We start from the raw sequence: 19,753 nt of genomic DNA on the forward strand, positions 1-19,753 counted from the left end.
GAAGAAGATGCCTGGGAGGGTTCGGGGTGCGCGCGGACACGTGCCGACGGTGGCGGCGTAGACATTCGTAGAGTAACGCCGGAACTCCAAGGAGGCGGGGCTGGAGATTTGAATCCAGCGGCGGGCGGCGGTGGTGCTGAGACCAAGTGTAGGTACCGTGGGCTGCGCGTTGGTGGTGTCGGCAGCCGGGGACAAGGCAGTACCCCGGCGGCTGGCTCGGCAGCCAGCGGTTACTTTCTCGGGCATTCCTTTCAGGACCAAAGAGCCGAGGTCTAGAAGGGAGGACAACCAGGGCACTCATGTGCGGCGGGGCGTTCAAAATAAACCGGAGCGGGACGGAAGAAGCCAAGTGGCGGGAGTGAGAGGGAAAGTGTCCTGGTTTGGATTTTAGGTGTGGTCCAGTAGAGCTGTTTCTTAGGCGTGTTTTTCTGAAGTGTGTTCTATTTATGCTGCCCCATGGAGACAGTGGTTCTACGGCCTGAGCTGGATCACCCATGTGATTTTTAAAATGCAGGTTAGTAGTGGATAGATGGTCACGGGGATGGGGAATGCAATTAGCATTAATATGTTGGCTAGGTGGAGGGCCAGGGGAGAGAGGGAGCAACTGCGGGAATCATTTTATGAACTATATAGATGTCTAACCAATGTACTATATACTTGAAACTAATTAAAATAAATTTGAAAAAATACAGATTACTGGGACCTAGCCAGATCTGAATTAGAATTTCTGGAAATCCACAAGGGCACTCAGATGATTCAGATGTTTGCTAAGGTTGAAAAGCCGTGGCATAGAGTATAGGGTATGCTTTGTTTCATCTGGAACAGCAATTTACTCCATTTTTCTCCAATTTGGGCTCCAAAAGTGCACTCGACATCTATTTTCATACCAGTATGGACTGTATTAGAATTTAGTCTTGAATGAGGATCTTGATAGAATCACAATCTTAGAGATGGGGTTCCTTTTATTTTTTTCTCTCTCTTCTCTCTTTTTTAGATGGATACCAATTCAAAAGACAGCGAGCCCCCTGAAACCAAGGAATCTGCTGTTAAAAATGCTGGTTTGTAGTGGTCTGTTGTCCCCTTGTGAAATTTAAGGTTTAGGTATTTGGCTTGATAATGATGCTCAGCGCCCCCAACATATCTTTCAGAAAATGCCACTTTCATTTTGGGCAATGAAACTCCTCAGAATCATGTAGCTGAAGCGACTCCTAATCCTTGCACACCAGATACTTTTAAATTGCCTTCGAACTTTTCCACAGTAACTGCAGAGCAGTTGAGAACGAAAACTGAAAGCTCTGTAAAGAACTCTTCAGGTAAGAAAAATCTTTCTATTGCAGTACACTTAAAATTTAAAAATAACTTTAATATAGCTCAATTTCGTTCATCTACCCAGTCTTTCTTTTTACTCTACATACCTAAATTAATTGACTGTGCAAACTTACTTGATCAGGGAGACTTATGTGAACACGCACTGTTCATCTAGCATAGCAGGAGACCATGGTCCCAGAACGCCTAGCCTAATAATGTTCCTAAGTCTGAGTTGTGCTTTGTCTCCAAACTGGAAAAGAATATGTATGTAAATCACTTTTTGACCTGACCTGTGGGATACAGAAATGTGTGGACTATAAATAATAAAACATTTTATGGTCACATATGGCAATGAGAGAGAGAGTTGAAGAGTAGTTAAGAAAGTAGTACATTAAAGGGTTGGGGTGTGTCTCTTTCAAATCACAAACAGAAAATTGGCTTGTGCTAATCTCTTTCATGGAGTAGAAATGAAGTACACTTGTAAGGTCTGACAACTGGAGAAGAAATATAAGAGGAATTAGATTTGAGAATAGCATTTAGAAATGGAGGTAATGGGGAACATGAAAATCAAAGGGTACTCGGCTAAGTAATTCATGATTAAGACAGGACCAAGGTGGCATGCCGCCATTCTACATTCCCTTCTCAAGAACATCATTCTTAGACCTTTACAAATCTAGATCTATTTTGCATGCTTAGTCATACGGCTAGAATTCAGAGTAGTATGCCAAAGGTAGATAGGTATCTAAGAGAAACAACTCTTGAAAAATTGAGAACATGAGAGTACATGTGTCTAGGTTGAGATCTTTCCTTTATGTCCGTGGAGATAAGGCTGGCTAATTCAGAAAAAGAGAAGTTCTTAGTCCAAAGCAAGCCATTACCCACCTCTGTGTGCAGAAAATATAAAACAAAAATGAGAACTATTAATACAAGCGTGTTTATGCATTCATTCCACGCAACTATATTTAATACCTTCTGTGCACCAGGTACTGTTCCAGGAATATGGAATAAATCAATTGACAGAACAAAGATTCCAATCCAACTGATCATGTATGAACAATTTTGCCTATAATTCTCTATTTAGATATCTGTACCACGTGTTTATCATGTTCCTTCTCAGGCTGGTACATCACAGATATTCAGGACATGATTACTAATGATTGCCTTATTTTGTTCCAATTTAAAAGAGAGTTTTCATTATAGGAAAGTTATCATCCTACCTTAAAAAGTCCAGACGACGCTCTACAGTTGGTCTTCGGGGCTCTCCTGAAACAAACAGTCTTATTCGTTTCATTGCCCAACGACAGAATTTGAAGAATGTAGAGAAGTCTCCTTTGACACAGAATTCTGCTTTTCTGGTATGATTTTCTCTAACTTCTGTCATGAATTCTTCTAGGGAGAATGTTTCACTGTGTTATAATACTTTAATCAGTGTTTATACCTGCCAGTGCATCTCATCTGTTTTGGATCTGGAGAGACGTTATTTCCTCTTGTGTCTTACAAAGAGTGTGCAGTTAGCATAAACAGTGATGTTAAGCATGGATATGTCAAGAGTTATGAAATCCTGGATAGAAACAGCTTTCTAAAGGAGATTCCTATTTTATTTTGCAATTTTCTTTTAAGTTAATATTTGTTTCTTATAATGAGATGAGGCAGTGTTTTCCAACCTTTTTTCTTTTAATATCTCTTAAGTGTCTAATTTTTTATGACGACTATATGTTAGCACATAACGGCAAGAGTTCCCCCAGAACAAATGTATTTGGGATAACCTTGCGAGAGGAAGCAAATTATTTGTCTGCTGATGGGGAAGTATTTAGATAGTTTTGCAGATTTTTTATTACAATAATACTTGCTTCTAAAAACTCAAATAGTAGTACAAGGTTTGCTATGAAAGATACAGTCCCAGCTTATCCTTTTTGAAGGATATCTGCTTTCGACTGTTCCTATTTTAAAATGTACTTACATTGCCACTTCATTTTTCCGTTTTAGACACTCTGTATGCTTGAGGCTGTATAGTGCAATGCAGTGGTTCTCAAAGGCTATCTGCAGATCCGTGGGGATCCCTGAGTTGCATTCGAGAGGTCCATGAGGTCAAAACTATTCTTTGTGATAGCATCAAGATGTCATTTACCTTTTTTTTTTTTTTAACTGCATTGATCTTGCATTCATGGTGCAAAAGCAATGGTGGATGAAACTGGATGCTGTCATTTTATTCATCATCGCTAAGCATTCACAGGAAATAATGATAATGCCAGTTTCACTTAACGTCCTCGATGGGGCAATAAAAATTGTAAATTGTACTAATTCTCAACCCTTGAGTATGACATGTGCTGAAATGGACCGTATGCATTAGGTGCTTCTAAAGTACATACGGAATCGCAGTGGATGTTACAAGAAAAATCATTTGTGTGATTGAGCTGTGAGCTGAACTAGCCACGTTTTTATGGAACATTATTTTTACATGAAAGAATGACAGACATCATGGTTAGTCAGACTTGCGAAATGGCTGACATTTTCTCAAAAATGAACCTGCCAGGTAGGAAAAAATGAAATATTTCTTACCAATGAAGAAATTAGAATTTTCAGGTGAAAGCTAGAATTTTGGAAAACTTGTATTCACCACCATGAACTCTATAACTTCCAAGTAGCTGAACATTCCTGATATATAAGTGGGAGTATTAATGAATGTGATGTTTTGATATTGCATAATAAAATGTATCAATGTTTGGAAGATGTGCATAACTGAGTGAACTCATATTTTTCATATAACCAGTGCATGTAAAATAAACCCTCAAATTGCAAGGTAGATTCATGAATTTTAACATAAGAAAGGTTCATTGATAAGATTTCGTATTTGACATTGCAACCTCACCTTTAAGAAATGTTTGTTGAGTTTTGTGTTGCATTGAAGAATATCCACAGTCTGAAAAGGCTATTAAAATACTCTTGATAGATACAACCAAAATGAACTAAGAGTCTTTGGTGTTCTCGGTTTTTAAGAGTATAAAAAATTCTGAGAACTGCTGTTATAATAGATACAAGAATGGATTGACGAGCTGTATTGCTCAGATATGATTCTTGACTTTATTATTTAATTGTGACTTTTAGCAACTTAGTCTCAGTTTCCTCATGTATCAATTGGGGGTGATAAAAATAGCAAGGGTTTCATGAGGATGAATAAATTAATAGATATGAAGTACTTACAAGTGTGCCTAGAATATAGTATGTTTTAGATTTACTATCATTGTTATTTCTGTGAAAAATGAGGATTTTGCTCTCATATCTCCTAGTCATGGCTATCCCAACACTTTCCTTTTTCCTATTCTTTTTAATATAATCAATTACAATTTTTGTTTAAGTTTAGCATGCATATTTAACCTTGTAGATAGTTTTTAAAAACTGCTGAATAGTATGTCATGGTCATATTTCCTTTCTTATACACTTTTGTTTTTCCTATAATGATTAAATACTTTTTTTGGTTTAGCCTTTTATTTTATCATATAATCTCATCCCCAAACTTTGACAGAGTTTTAAACCTCAAGAGTCTCTATCGATTCTTTTTTCTTGGTGTCCTTCGTCTTCTTCCTCCTGTTGGCTAGATTGCCACTACATTTGTTGGATAGCTGTCATTTTGTGGCACCCTTTCACCATCCTCGATAATTCTCTTTTCCTCATCGATTTGGTTTCTATTTCCTTGATCTCTTATCTTTCTCGTTTCTTGGTTTACTGCCTCATTTTTCTGGAGCTTCTGTGTATCTGTTGAAGTTTATTGTACCAGCACATTTGAATTATGGAATGTCTTAGTATCGAAATCTCCATTGTATTTTAGCTTACAGAGCTGAAGAATCCTATTTATTCAATCAACACATTTAGATTCCCTATTCTTTATGGGGTCTGCTTTTTCAAAAAATATTAAAATATTGTTAAAATACAATATTATATTACTTTCAAGTTTATAACCTAGTTACTTAACAGAGTGATCAGCACAGTGTCTAGTGTCTGACACCATATGAAGTTATTACAGTATTATTATTTCCCCTATTCTGTACATTACATCTCTGTGACGTATTTAATTTATAACTAGAAATTTGGACCTCTTACCTCTCCTTCACCTTTTTTGCCATACCTCCAGCCCCCTTCTCCTAATCCTTTTGCCTTTTGGCAACCATCAGTTTGATCTCTATGAGTTTGTTTTTGTTTTATTTTGTTTCTTCGTTTGCTTTGTTTTTTAGATTCCACATATAAGTGAAACTATAACAACGTTTGTTCTCCTCTTATTTCACTTAACATAATAATCTCTAAGTCAATCCATGTTGTCCCAAATGGCAAGGTTTTATTCTTTTCTAATATTCCACCTTGAGTGTGTGCGTGTGTGTAGGTTGCTTCCATATCGTGGCTATTGTAAGTAATGCTGTAATGAATATCGGGTATACATCTTTTCAAATTAGTGTTTTTGTTTTCTTTGGTTAGATACCTAAAAGTGGAATTGCTGGGTCATATAGTGGTTCTATTTTTAAATTTTTGAGGGAACTCCATAGTGTTTCCATGGTGGCTGCACCAATTTGCCATCCCACCAACAGTGCATGATGGTTCCCTGTTCTCCACACCCTCACCAACACTTGTTATTTGTTGTCTTTTTGATAATAGACAGTCTTACAGGGGTGAGGCGATATCTCATCGTGGTTTTGATTTGCATTTCCCTGACAATTAGTGATGTTGAACACCTTTTCATGTATCGGTTGGCTATCTGTTTGTCTTCTTGGAAAAATGTCTATTGAGGTCTTCTGCCTTTTTTTTAGTTGTATTGTTTGGTTTTCTTTTACAATTGAGTTGTATGAGTTCTTTATATAGTTTGGATATTAACCCCTTACCAGATATAATATTCACAAATATTTTCTCCCATTTGGTAGGTTGCCTTTACATGCGTTGTCGGTTTTCTTTGCTGTGTGGAAGCCTTTTAGTATGATGTAGTCCCATTTGTTTATTTTTGCTTTTATTACCTTTGCTTTGGTATCAAATCAAAAAGGTCAACCAAGACTATTGTCAAGGAGCTTACCACCTATATTTTCTTCTGGCTTCTTGAGTTCATGTGTTAAGGTTCAAGTCTTTAATCCATTTTGAGTTAATTTTTGTGTGTGGTGGAAGGTAGTGGTCTAATTCCATTCTTTTGTATGTGGCTGTCCAGTTTTCCCAACACCATTTATTGAAGAGACTGTCCTTTCTCCTTTATAAGTTCTTGGCTCTGTTGTCATAAATTGATTGACCATGTATATATGGGTTTATTTCTGGGCTCTCTATTCTTGTTTCTTCATCTTTGTGCCTGTTTTTATGCCATTACCATACTGTTTTGATTAATGTAGCCTTATAATATAGTTCAGAATTGAGGAGTGTGATGCCTCTGGCTTTGTTCTTTCTCAGGATTACTTTGGCTATTTGGGATCTTTTGTAGTTGCATATAAATTTTAGTATTGTTCTATTTCTGTAGTAAAAGCCATTGGAATTTTGGTAGAGATTGCGTTGAATCTATAGATTGCTTTGGTTAGTATGGACATTTTAGTAATATTTTTCCAAACCATGAGCATACCTAATAGGGAAAACTAGCCTACTTCTTTCTCATACCTAATATCATTCAATAAGAAATACCTATGTGTACAACTTCTCAATAGATTGGTTACATCAGTATTCACATGCTTACGTTATTACGACCATGTATGTTATTCTGAGCTGATCTTGCTTCTGCAATTATCTTATGTTCCTTTTGAGTCATTTTCTATTAGTACAGACGAATCGTATGACTTTGGGATAACCCTTTTCTTTCTCCATATTTCATGTGGATAAGAGTTGATCGCCAGCTTGTAATGAATGTTATGTGTTGTTTATGTCATAAAGGTTTACATCATCAACCATATTTGAATTTAAAATGTTCTGTTATTATGTAACAGACTTTGCTTAGCTTTATGAATGTATTTAACTGGGAATAGATTGTGTGTAAGCAGATTCACCATCAAGCATGGCTTCAAGATTTTAACTGATTTTCCCCCATTCAGTATCTTAAAGGGAGGTAATTTTTTGCTTTAACTTTTGCTTGTTGGTGTAATTTTGTTAATTGCAAGGTAGAAATCACTGGAAATATGTTAGTCTAAATAATGAAGGGGAATAAAGATCCCAGATAGAGAACTTAATCACTAATTTTCTTTTTTTATGGGTAAACAGAACTCTTGAATTGTATATTATTTCTATAATTCTGGCGCTTCCATCCCCGCTTGTATCAGTTTCATTTTGTGAATCTTTTGCTGAAACCCTTTTAGCAGAGTTTGTAGAGAGCTCCTGTGCTTAGATCTTCTAACTGTTTAGCTTTGTATTTTAAGTGAATGGCTGGCTTTCAGCTCTTAAGGTTGTAGGATCCCATAAAATGGGGAAAATTTAGCTGGAGAGAGCTAAAGAGAAGACGGTAAATGTGAGAGTGGATGTCTGAGCCACTAGGGAATGTCCGTGACTTGTTCTTGCCTCCTAGGGAGAGGGTATGTATGGATGGGGATGAAATGAGACTAGTTTGGGTTTTACTAGGTACCTTGAGACTTACATGTACCAAAGGCATCATGCAGATAATTTTCAGTGTATATTTTTAGCAGAACTTTCACATTTGATTCACTGAGGCTGTCTCAGGTTGTGAACTCTAAGTTATGAAAGAGAGCCCCTAAACCCCTCAGAAAGAATCCTTTTAAGAGTTTTTAGGCCCCAAATAATTGGTTATGTGTTTGTCTCGGTGCCTTTTTAAAGGTCCAGACTTCACTCGTCTCCTCCGTGGACTAATTGCTATGAGTATTGAGCAACCCATACACGTGTGTACATACCACAAAACTATTCCTGTTTGCTCAGGTTTTGCTAAAAACCGGGGGAGGAGCAGAGGGAGACTTAAGATGATGGCAGCACACCAGATATTCAAACTGAAAATATATGATCTCAGGGAGAAGAGGCTCTGCTATACTAATTTATTACCTCTGGTCTTCTAGAAGCCTTTGTTTATTTAGTTTTGGATTCAATGGTTATAGGCCTAGAATACAGAAACTTTGATTTGATTTATACTGCCATCTATGTTTCTGTCTTTTAACAGGGCAGTCGTGTATTGTATCGAAATGTTAATTCTTTAAAAGAAAGAATGTCTGCCTTCCAGTTGGCTTTTCACTCCCTAAACGAAGAGGAGAAAATGACTGGCCGTCCTGGATTCTCAGAGGCAGCAGAGAAGTTGGAGACAACAGGCTTGAGTGAGTAGAAAGAATTCAATCTGGACTTCTGAATCTATTCAGACAAGGCTCCGAGATATAAAAAAGACTTAGTTCCACAGTGCAAAAGCAGCCTTTCTGAGCAGAATTGTATTTTTAAGTGGAGCCTAGCGTTTAAAATTTGGGACATTTTACACAAAAACCTGGATTTCTGGTTTCTCTTGGGGAAAAAAAAAAACAACAATATCAAGCATTCCTAAGCCATTTCCACATGGCCACAGTTAACTGTAAAAATATCAGAGCCGATTAGCTAATTTCATCTTTAGATAGGCCATGTGGCAAATTTAAGTGTACAAACCTCGATTTTTAGAAGATCGTTGTTAAGTTTGGCAAGCATTTATATGAATACCAAACACCCACCCCAATATAAGTAAATATATCTAATCTGACATCTTAGTAGCCTGCCATATTCTTTGCCATAACTTTTAGATTACTAATTCATTTGGTTATTTTTTTTCTGTCACCTTCGATTTTCCAATCATAAAGCATTTCAAACATCAGAATTAGATAAATCTTGGCCTACCGTAATCATCATAATCATACCTCTGGTGCTTTGCACCCTAAGCAAGGTTCGAAATGATTTTATTTTGGCGTCTTGAATCAAGCACATTTCAACACTTCCTTGTGTGAAGTACACTGCTGCTCAAGACAAGTCTAATTCACCTACCTTACTATTGCACTCATTTGCATTTGTAGTTTGTAACTTACCTATTCAATTTTTACTTGGGTTTTAAAATATTTTAATGACATGATTATTATAATTCTGTAGACACTAAAATTCTTTTTGATTGCTAAGAATAACTGGGGCACCTCGTGGCTGTATTTTTCATAAAATCATACACGATCAAAGCAGAACCAATTTTAGAACATAACCATATCCTTTAAAATATTCATAAGAATAAGTTTCAATGGAAATTTAAAAATAGAATGAGATACTAACTATATCACTGATACAAATGTTTATCTGTACATTTTTAAGTCTGAAAGAAATTCTAATTTGTATTATCTTTTTAGTTTTCATGTCCTCTTGCTTTTCCATTAGATTTCTTTTTTTTGAATTAAAAAATATACTATGTTTTTCTTTATATTGCTGAAGTATTTAGACTCAAGTGTTAAATTTTACTAAAATTACGATGATGTACAAAATCATAAGATGATATTGAGGAAGAAAATATTTATTACTTTGTTTTGTGTGTATAGGCAAAAATGAAAGTCTTGGTGAATGTCAGCAGTCTGAGTTCCCTGCACAGTTATCCAAACATCAGGGAACGACTTCACGGAGCAACTCTGATGAAAATCCAGCTAATGCAATTGATCTCCAGATAGTCAATATTGATGCTCTTCCCAATACAGGCAGAACATGTGCTGTTGCTCCTTCTCTTGCAGATCTTTGTGAGGTAATTCACTTACTAGAAACATAAGAAAATGCTTAGGTTTCCTGGTGAGGCAGTTTTAAGACTGTCAAGATCCTTTTTTTAGTTATAGTACCTCATATTGCTATATTGTAGCTGGATTTTAAATTGTGTATGTGTGTTTCCAACTTATTAATTTTTGTTGGTTGGCATATTGGTTATTAGACAGTTTTGATTAATATGTTGCTTTTGATCATGAAAAAGATTTTATGAAAAGAGTAAGCTCTATGGTCTGTTTGTGAGATATTGCTCCAGATGCTGATGGTAAAATAGAAAGTCACAGTCCTGATTTGAGCAGCTTTCTGTCTGCTGAAGGAGGCAGATACATGAGTGTGTTATTTACACATAACTGGTAAGTCAGATGAAGATTGTATACAGCTGTACTCCTCAGGCTTCGCACTTCTGCCTTGCCACCCCAGCTGGTTTAATCCTGGCTAGAAAGCAGGGTGCTATTTACCAATTGCTCCTTTGCTCTGCTCACTTCTTCCAGGTAACTAGGAATATTTGTTGCTGGTAACTCTAAAGCCTGTCAAGATTATCAAAAGACCAAAATGAATTAAATAATACTAATGAAAGCCTTGACCTTCACTCAATTGTAAACGAAGCTGGTTCCTGCATGACCGGCTCTTCTTGCTTTATATTGTTAGTTTTGGTTTGACGGAGCAGGTCCCCATTTCTTTAGTGAGAAGACACCTAAGGCCATTAGAGTTGAAACTTTTTTTTTTTTCATCTTCTCTGTCATGGATTCAGTAGTCTTAATAATCTTATTTGAACTGGTATAAATGTTTGATATTCATTAAAGATTCTTCAGGGCCCATTGGTGAGTTTTCTGTTCTAGCCACGAATGGTTTTCCTGTCCTAGCTCTTGATATCTTTTGTTGTTTGACTAGTAATGATATATGTTCTGTTATTTTGAGCATTTCCTCTTTAGTGAATGCAGTTAACATAGTTTCTAGCCATCAAACAAGGCAACAAAATGTGTGCAATAAACTTTTCCTAGGGAACTGAAAATTTGTAGGATGTTTAGGATGGATGCAGTTAGAATGAATATTCTGTTTTTAGTTACATTCCCATGTACTTTTGTGCCAACTAGATAATGAAGGTGATTGCTTAATTGATCAATTGATTAATTGATTTTTTTAACATTAGATTTCCAGACATCCGTAAAGCTTACTAAAATCTTTATAAAGATATCAGTAATCCTATAAGTAATAAGATTTAATACTTCTTTACTCCAAATTTTTTTTCCCCAAGGAATCTTCTGAATCTGATTTAAAGCAGTCTGGATATTTAGTTGAAGAGTCTGTTCCACTTTCAGAGCTCACAGAGGCTTCAAGTGGTATGTATTCAATTTTTCCTTAGTTCATGTGGCATTTCACCCATTGAAACATTTGTTCGGTAGAAGTTTATGGTTGGTGTACCTATATGCTAAAATTTGGGAACACTTGAACAGTTCCTTATGTTTTGGAAGCTCATGATCTTGTAGAAATGTTTCAGAATTCTTGTTATATGAGAGGAGACATTGTCTTTGCACTGCTATCAATAAGAATCAGTGAAATATTTTCAAACTCATAGAATGTATTTTAAAGAATAGGATCTCTGAACATATGAACAAGTTATTTTGCTAGAGAAGACACTACACTTGATTTTTTGTTTGTTTGTTTGTTTTTTAAGTGTGTGAAAAGGCACCAACATTCAAAACTTAGCTTTCCCCGAAATCAGTATGTTGTATTGATTGAAAGTCACAAGTAAGGTATTAGGTTTACTTTCAACCTACCTGTGTTTATTGTTAAAGAAAAACTCTTGTAGACTTATAATTGGGTCTTTTTTTAATCCATCTGAGATTCTCTGCCTTCTAATTGGAGTATTTGACTCATTAACCTTTCAAGTCATTATTGATATGATCTGATATAAATCTACCATTTTATCATGTTTTCTGTTCTCTTTTTTTTCCCCTGTGTTTCCTTCTTCTTGTCTTTTTTGGGTTTATTTGAAAAAAAATTTTTTTAAAAATCTTTTCCATTACTTTTTAAATTATATATCATTGCATTTTTTTAATGGTTACTCTAAGAATTGTGACATATGTCCTTAACTTTTCACAGCATAGTTATTTAATATTATATAACTTCATGTAAAACATAGAAGCTCTACAAACTACAGAGATCTATTTTTTTATCCACTCACTCAGGTCCTTTCTAGTATGGATGTTATCTATATCACATTTATATTAATTTTAAACTGCACGAGGTACTTTTTTTTTTTTTTTTGCTTTAAACAATATGTGTATTTGAGGGGACATAGTTTTTATAGTTACCCAGATAGATACCATTTCTGATGCTCTTCATTTCTTCCAGAAGATCTAAATTTCCCTCTGGTATCATTTCTCCAACCTGAAAAAGAACCTTTTTTAGCATTTTATATAGAGCATATCTTCTCTGACGTCTTAATTTCATTCATACAATGGATGGATAATGCATAGAGCTGGGTTCTGAGTTTGTTACCTAGGTGAAATAAGATGCTTTTACCTTTAGCGTTTCTTACCAGTCTTCTTTCTTTATTTTCATGGACTTTATCTTAGGAGTGACATTTTCTTTGACAGTAGTTACAGAATGAGTGAAATGTGATCATTAAGAAACTGTCACCGTACCAAACACCTCCCTGTACAATCTGCCTTAAATGGGAACATCACAAGAGCTAGCATATCCCATTTTAACACCTCGCTAGCCCTAAACAGAAACAATGTATAAAATGGAAAGACAAATCCACCATAGGTGATGAAGCCTTGATTAAAGTGCCAATTCCAGTGTTTTAAACTGGTTATATGGTGGCACCCCAGGGGTTATTATATTTCAGACAGTGCAGCTTTAAGAAGAGTGAAAAGATCTTGTAAAGTGGGTTAGAATACACTTAGTTAAGGGCAAGTTTGCGTGTAGAGAGCCCACACGATACTTCTGTTATCTCCCTTGCCCCGTCCACCTCGTCCGTTTTACCTATCTAACCAGAAACCCAGCCTGGTGAATCTCTCTCCCTTCTCTGTTCCTGCCCCAGATACATCTGTGCTTAATGTTTTGTATGTCGATATCCTCACCAAGTTTTTCACCTCACATGGGCCCTCACCACTGCTTGGCAGGATACTTGCCTCCATTCCTTAATCAGTTTTCTTTCTCACACCTCTTTTCCATCAAGCTTCCAACCCTCCTTATAAACAACAAATTTGTTATTATAAACAAATAATTCTTTAGTATATATATGTCCCATGGATTGTTTTTCTTTTATATCAATGTGCATGTACGTAAGTATTGAGATATAATTATAGTTTAACTAGGTCTGCTGCATATTTACTTTGCAAGATCTGGCAACCCTACTCATGGATGTCGATAGAATGTCCTCTGGTGCCACTTGCAGAACCTTGCTGTTTCTATCACGAAGAAAATGAAAGATGTCAGAAGCAAATGTCCTGGTCCTCTCGCCACTAACCCCCCTGCCTCTGTGCATGTGCGTTCCACCTTCCCCTCCTGTCACGGTGGATCCTCAGGGCGCCTATCTAAGGTCAGCCCCTTCAGTGTGGTCTTTCCCTTTACAAGGACCTTTTGTTTGAGGTGTCCCCTCTTTTCTGAATTGTTCATTTTCCCCATTAACATTCAATGAGCTATAATATCTCCCATCTTAGACTTGCCCTTGTCCCAGGATTTCTTTCCAGCCAGAATTCCATTTCTTTCTTCTGTACCAAAACTCCCTTTACGGGCAGCCTCCTTGCCTCCCATTCTTTCTTGATCCAACTCCAGATAGGACTTCGTAACCAACAGTCCCCTCCTTGCCATCCCATTGTCATTCTCAGTATATTCCTCTCCCAGAGGTCTCAGAAGCTTTACAGATAGAGCTGACCACGCTCTCCTGTGAACAATGGTTCCTTCACTGGACATCAGGACATAATTCTCTCTTGTTTTCTCCGATTTCACTGACCATTTCTTCTGTGTATTTTCCTTGTTCCTCCTCTTCCATCCTGACATTTGGATGTTTGAATGCTCCGGGTCCAATGCTTGGACTTTTTTCCTTCTATACTAACTCCCTAGGCGATTCTCACCATCTATGTGCTGTTGACTTCAAATTTAAATATCCGGCCTTGACCTCTTCCCAAAACTCTAAACTGAAGTGCCCACCTGCCTTTACTCATCTCCACACGGATGACTAATAAATTCTCAGACATAACATACTCAAACAGGTCTTAATAATTTTTTCTTCCCCGGTCTGCTCATCTCTATTTTCTTCATCTCAGTAAGCGACACTACCACTCTCCCAGCTGCTTGTGCCAAAAACCTTGGAGTTATCTTGACACCTCCCTTTTTTCAGTTCAACTTACAGTCCCGTTAATAAACGCTGCTGGCCTTCACCACATCGCCCCTCCCAACTGCTATCACCTGGGTCCAGGCTACCATCTCCTCTTGCCTGGTTTATTTTGTGTGTCCTTTTAAGTGCTTTCCTTCTTTCTACCCTTGTCCCCACTCTTTTCTTACAGTCTTTTTTCTACACGGTGGTCAGGGTGCTCCTTTTAAAATGCAAGTCACGCTGTCATTCTTTTTCTTAAAACCTTTCATTGTCTTCCCAATGTACTTAGAATAGTATCCAGTACCCTTTCCACTAGGCCTCACCTGACCGGGTCCTTAGCCTTCTCCTCGAGCTTTTTCAGTCTGTCCTCTTCACACTGGCCTTGCCTGCCTGTAACATGCCAGGTGCGTTCCTATGTAAGGTCTTCGCACTTGGCTTCGTGCATATAGTGTTCTTCCTAGATCTGTGCATGGCTCACTTCCTCATTTTATTCAGGTGCGCCTGCTCATGCTCAGGAAGCTGTCGCTGAACACCCCAAAACAGCAACACCCACCTCCTACCTTATCAGACCGTGTCCCAGTATCTCTACATCATTTTCCTTAATGGCATATATTACTACATGTTGTTATATATACATATCTTTAACTTTATTTTGAGATGACTGTAGATTCATATGCATTTGTAAGAAATAATCTAAAGAGATCCAGTATACCTGTCCTCCAGCTCCCCTCCGGGAGCAACATCTTGCATCGCTATAATACAGTGTCACATCCAGGAAATTGACACTGATACAATCCACTGAGGTTTTTTTTCATTTTTTGCCAGTTTTACACGCACTCACTTATGTGTATATTCAGTTTCCTGTAATTTTATCACATAGGTGGGCTCACATGACCACACTGTAGTCAAGATATAGAACTGTTTGTCACAGGATCCCTCGTGCTGTCATTTGACGGGCATGGCTACCTCCTCCTCTCCACTCCTCCCAGTTATTTTATTTCATATTGTCTGTCTGTCCCCTGAACGTATGGGGGCTTTGCGTGTTTTGTTCATCGTTGTATCTCTCTACAAGAGCACCTATCACATCATCAGTACGTAATATACGTTTGTTAAATGTTGATCATAAGGCAGTAGTCTTTTGTGAGAAAATTTGTGGGGAGAGCCTTGCCTTGTTTAGGAGGCACATATGGTTATGTTAATTTTCCGATTTGATAATCTCCCTCCGATCACCCTTACATACGAAAATGCCTCTGACTCCAGCAGTAAAATTGCTCAGTTATTCATTGTTCGTCTCAGGTTAGTTTTATTGTACAAGTCATAGGTGTCATGAATAGAGGCAGATGAACAGTTAGTAGCTGATTCATGGGCATCTGCTCAGACTTCCACGGCAGCCCAAACTCCCCATTACTGTTACTTTCAGTAGTTAGATTTGAATGGAAATCTGTGACCGGTGCCACTTGTCTGTCTTCTTTTTGTTTGCAAATAAAATCCCAGATGCTACTCCCTTAGCAGGATATATTAGGGTTGAATTTCTTCATAGTGCATTCCATTTGCAAATACATAACATTTTTGGTGTAGAACAAACTGACTCAGATGTCTTCTACCTCCCATGTTTACGCGTTTAATTTGAAGGAATGCAAGTTGCTGACCACATAGAGGGCAGAGGACCAGCTGATGCCGTTTCACCCGACGACTGTCCAGCAGTGAGCACAGGCACAGCTCCTGGGCTCAGGTCGCCAGTTACCCCACTGTGCGAGAGGGACACACCAGCCATAGCACTTCGATCTGTGCTGAAGAAACCCTCCATCAAGCTGTGTCTGGAAAGCCTGCAGGTAAGTGTAGAGGTACATTTCCTAAAGCAAATTGAATAAAAAGATCATTTTGGTTCAAAGCAGTACCTCTGAAATGTTAAATATCATGCTGGTTTGAAAGGAAATGTCTTACCCTATTTTTTCCCCTCCTTTTTTCCCACTTACAGCACTGTCTAGAGTTTCTTTTTCTTCTTTAATTGTCGTTAATTCAGATTATAATATAGCATGTAGAATTTCATATAGGTTGACTGTTTTTATGAGTGTCATAGTTCTTAATGTGTGAGTCCGTTAGTTATTTCCACCCAAAATATTTGGTCTCAGATACCTCTTTTACAGGAATACATCTTTCTCTAAGCTCAGAAGAGATTTATGGGAACTAGCTGGCATTTATTGAATACTTTCGATGGCCTTCGGACATGTATTATGAACATAAAGAAAAGTATTAGCCCCGTTTTCTACAAGTTTAGGTTCGAGGTTGTCAAATAAACCCAGAACAACCTGATGTTAAAATCCAATAAAATCCAAGATGGGCTGTAAGTGCTATGAAAGTGTGAGAGGGTGGGCTCTGGAGTCAGAGTGCCCAGTTTCAAATCCTGACCCTGAGGTTTAAGAGCTGGGCAAAAGAGTTAACCTTTTTTAATCCTGGTTTTCTTATCTATAAAGGACAATATTAGTAGCTACAGGGTAATTTAAGCCTTAAGTGGGATAATAATGTGAATTTAGCACTACTGCCTGGCAAATGAAAACTAATTTTTTTTCAATCCATAAGCTTTTAAAATACAACTATGCCTAATCTGTTTCTAAAGCTAAAATGAACTAAACTACCTTCTATCTACACGGATATATGTGCAAATGTTATTTTAAATATTTTAATAATTTTTCTGGCTCTAAAGAGCTGATTTAGATCTTTATACAGCACTGCTCATTCAACTCTTCTGTTTGTTTGATCTTCTCAAGAGGACTTAGTAACAGTATTACATAGCAAACATCGAGTCCTGCCACTGAGATCATATGAAGACTTTTACAACTGATGATCTTTTTACTAAGCTTCCCAAAGTTTGGAGGTGTCTACAGTTGGAGTTGTTTGTTAACTTTCATGGTTGTTTTAATTAAAAATAAATCTAAAAGTTAACATGAACTTTGTTTTATAAGTTCATTTATTTCACAAATATTAAAAATGGGCATTTTCCTAGTCAGGAGAATGAAACTGACTCAGGAGATAGTTGATTGGGGAGATTCGTTTGGGGCAGGACTGTTTCTTAGAGATGGTGCTGCTCTTGGAATGGATGTACTGGAGGAAAAGAGTAGCTGTCGAGATCAGTGGCTGGGCAGGTGTTAGAACGAGACTGGACAAGCAGATGGTGAGTTGGAGGTGATGCTCATCCAGCCCGCAGCCCTGGTCCTGCTCCGCCCCAGTGGCCCTGTGGTTAAGCTTGCCCTGTCCTGTTCTAAGGAGTTCCCATCCTCACCAACTCGCCTATTCTGTAATCTTTTGGAGAAGCGCAAAGTGACAAATACTACCCTCTTCCCTTATTTCTAACTCAAGAATATAGTAACATAGATAAGAGATTTTTGCACTTATAAAAGCTATAGTTCCTAAACATCCTATTATACCATTTACTTCTTTGTTTTTTTCTTGTTTTAGTGCAATTCTTATACCGCAGACCATTTATGTAGTGTACCTCATCTGACACCATGTACAGTACACTGTCATTTTAGCTAGTCACAGTATACTTCATTTGCCACATCAAAAATGAGGGAATGACTTAACCCACATTATGAATTTCTGTTCTTTAATTTTGGCCTAAAATACTGTTTACTAAAGTAATATCTAGGAGACCCATCTCTTCTTTGTGGCTAATGCCATGGTGTTTTAGCCAGAACAATTATGAAAGAAAAGGTAATTTGCAGTACCATAGTTTTTACCCTTGGCAGCAAAAGATTCAGTTGTCATTCTTAATGACTCTGTACATGTTTATATATGTAAAATTATTCACCGAAGTTTATTTTATTTAGGAACACTGTGACAACCTCTGCGATAATGGGACTCATCCAAGCTTAATCTCAAACCTTACAAACTTTTGCAGAGAACAAAAAGCAGGTTAGAAATTCATATTTATTTTGAAGCCTGGGGATATCATTGTCTTGTTATAAAAAATCTGATATAGTATGTGGTATTTTCAGTGATCTACTAATGCCTTGATGCTTCTGAAATTGCATTGGAATGAAGAATAGTTGGGAAGGATGGAATTTCTTTGGAGGGTCTCAGAGTGGTCTGCCCATTTCATCGATTTTTGCTTAATGGTGAAACTTGTAAAGGACGTTGATATTCCAATCTTGTAAACTTCTAAGATGCTCATGCAAAATTTACTTTAAAATCTATTACCATATCTTAATTGGAAATACTGCTTCTCTCTTTCATTTTGAATTTTTTTCTCTACGAACTTTTATACCAATGATAGCTGAATCTAATTATGTTAAAAGATGATAAACATGTCTTTTAGATAAGAAATTTAGCTTAATTTTTAATATATTTCTGTTTAATAATCTCTAGAAGGTCAAGAAAATTATAAAGTTCCAATCTTTATTAATATGAAGAAGAGGAAGAGAGTTACTTTTGGGGAGGACCTAAGCCCTGAAGTGTTTGATGAATCTTTGCCAGCAAATACTCCACTACGTAAAGGAGAAACACCTGTTCGCAAAAAGGATTTGAGTAGCGCCAGTCCCCTGCTATTTGAACAGTCTCCAGTCTCTGAACCATTACCTCAGCCAAATTTTGATGACAAGGGGGAGAATCTTGTAAGTGTGAAAAATTTAGAACAAACTTGTTTATATTTTAATCATCTATTATGTGAGCAATAATTATGCTTTGAAATCATGAAATGGCCTAAACGATGTGTCGTGGTTTAAATGAATGCATTTTCCTAGGTAGGTTATTACCAGTTTTCTATTAAAAATACTTCCATGACTCCTTATACATAGCATATTTCATGGAACCTATGTACCAAAGTATGTATACCAGTTTGGACTCAGCTGCAGTATAAATGATTTTATTTTTAACCATACCTTTGTAAGTCCTGTGTATTAAACATACTTATTTAAAATAGCTTAGTAGAAAAAGATGACTTAAACATTTTTAGTTTATTAGTGAGGTTTGAACATTTTCCACATGTTTATAGACCATTTGAATTTCTTCTCTTGAGAATTGCCTATTAAATCCTTACCCATTTTTATACTGGGGGCATCATTCATTCTCTTGCTATTATACTTTGAAATAAGAGTATTTTACTTTGGGCCAGGATGGATTGACAAGGACCTAATTTATACTCCCATAAGAAACAACTAATAAACTGGAGAAAATACACGAAACAGTGGTTCTCAGACATTCAGCATCAGGCAGCACAAGACAGTAATCGCTGAGTGGGGTAATAAATGAGGTGAGCCTGCAAGAGCCCCACTTACTACCCGGGCTGAATTTCCAGGCCACAGCACAGGGACAGGTTATCTCAGTGGAGCCTGGCAGTCTTCATGAGTTAAGAAGATGCAGTTGGGGTCTGGGAAGGCAGAGGAGGCTGGAGTTCACAGGGCTAAGTACCAAAGAGAAGAGAGCTGCACA

At 37.2% G+C, this 19,753-nt stretch overlaps 1 protein-coding gene across 4 annotated transcripts in view; it reads left to right on the top strand.

Moving 5' to 3' along the window:
* Positions 1-19,753, top strand: part of CDCA2 (cell division cycle associated 2) — a 37,980-nt gene continuing 18,227 nt past the window's right edge. The window contains exons 1-11 of one of the 4 annotated variants that reach the window (XM_039876141.1): positions 1-148; positions 467-514; positions 995-1,058; positions 1,149-1,313; positions 2,509-2,663; positions 8,420-8,570; positions 9,789-9,985; positions 11,255-11,339; positions 15,959-16,158; positions 18,154-18,238; positions 18,692-18,936. In XM_039876141.1, coding sequence (XP_039732075.1) covers positions 509-514; positions 995-1,058; positions 1,149-1,313; positions 2,509-2,663; positions 8,420-8,570; positions 9,789-9,985; positions 11,255-11,339; positions 15,959-16,158; positions 18,154-18,238; positions 18,692-18,936 — 1,353 coding nt within the window. In that variant the 5' untranslated portion in view covers positions 1-148; positions 467-508. Of the gene's footprint in view, positions 149-391; positions 515-994; positions 1,059-1,148; positions 1,314-2,492; positions 2,664-8,419; positions 8,571-9,788; positions 9,986-11,254; positions 11,340-15,958; positions 16,159-18,153; positions 18,239-18,691; positions 18,937-19,753 lie in introns of those variants that run through there. The other 3 variants (XM_039876142.1, XM_039876140.1, XM_039876143.1) reach the window with 3 other exon arrangements.

This window comes from Pteropus medius, unplaced genomic scaffold, assembly GCF_902729225.1.
Source record: "Pteropus medius unplaced genomic scaffold, Ma_sr-lr_union100, whole genome shotgun sequence".
Lineage (NCBI taxonomy): Eukaryota > Metazoa > Chordata > Mammalia > Chiroptera > Pteropodidae > Pteropus > Pteropus medius.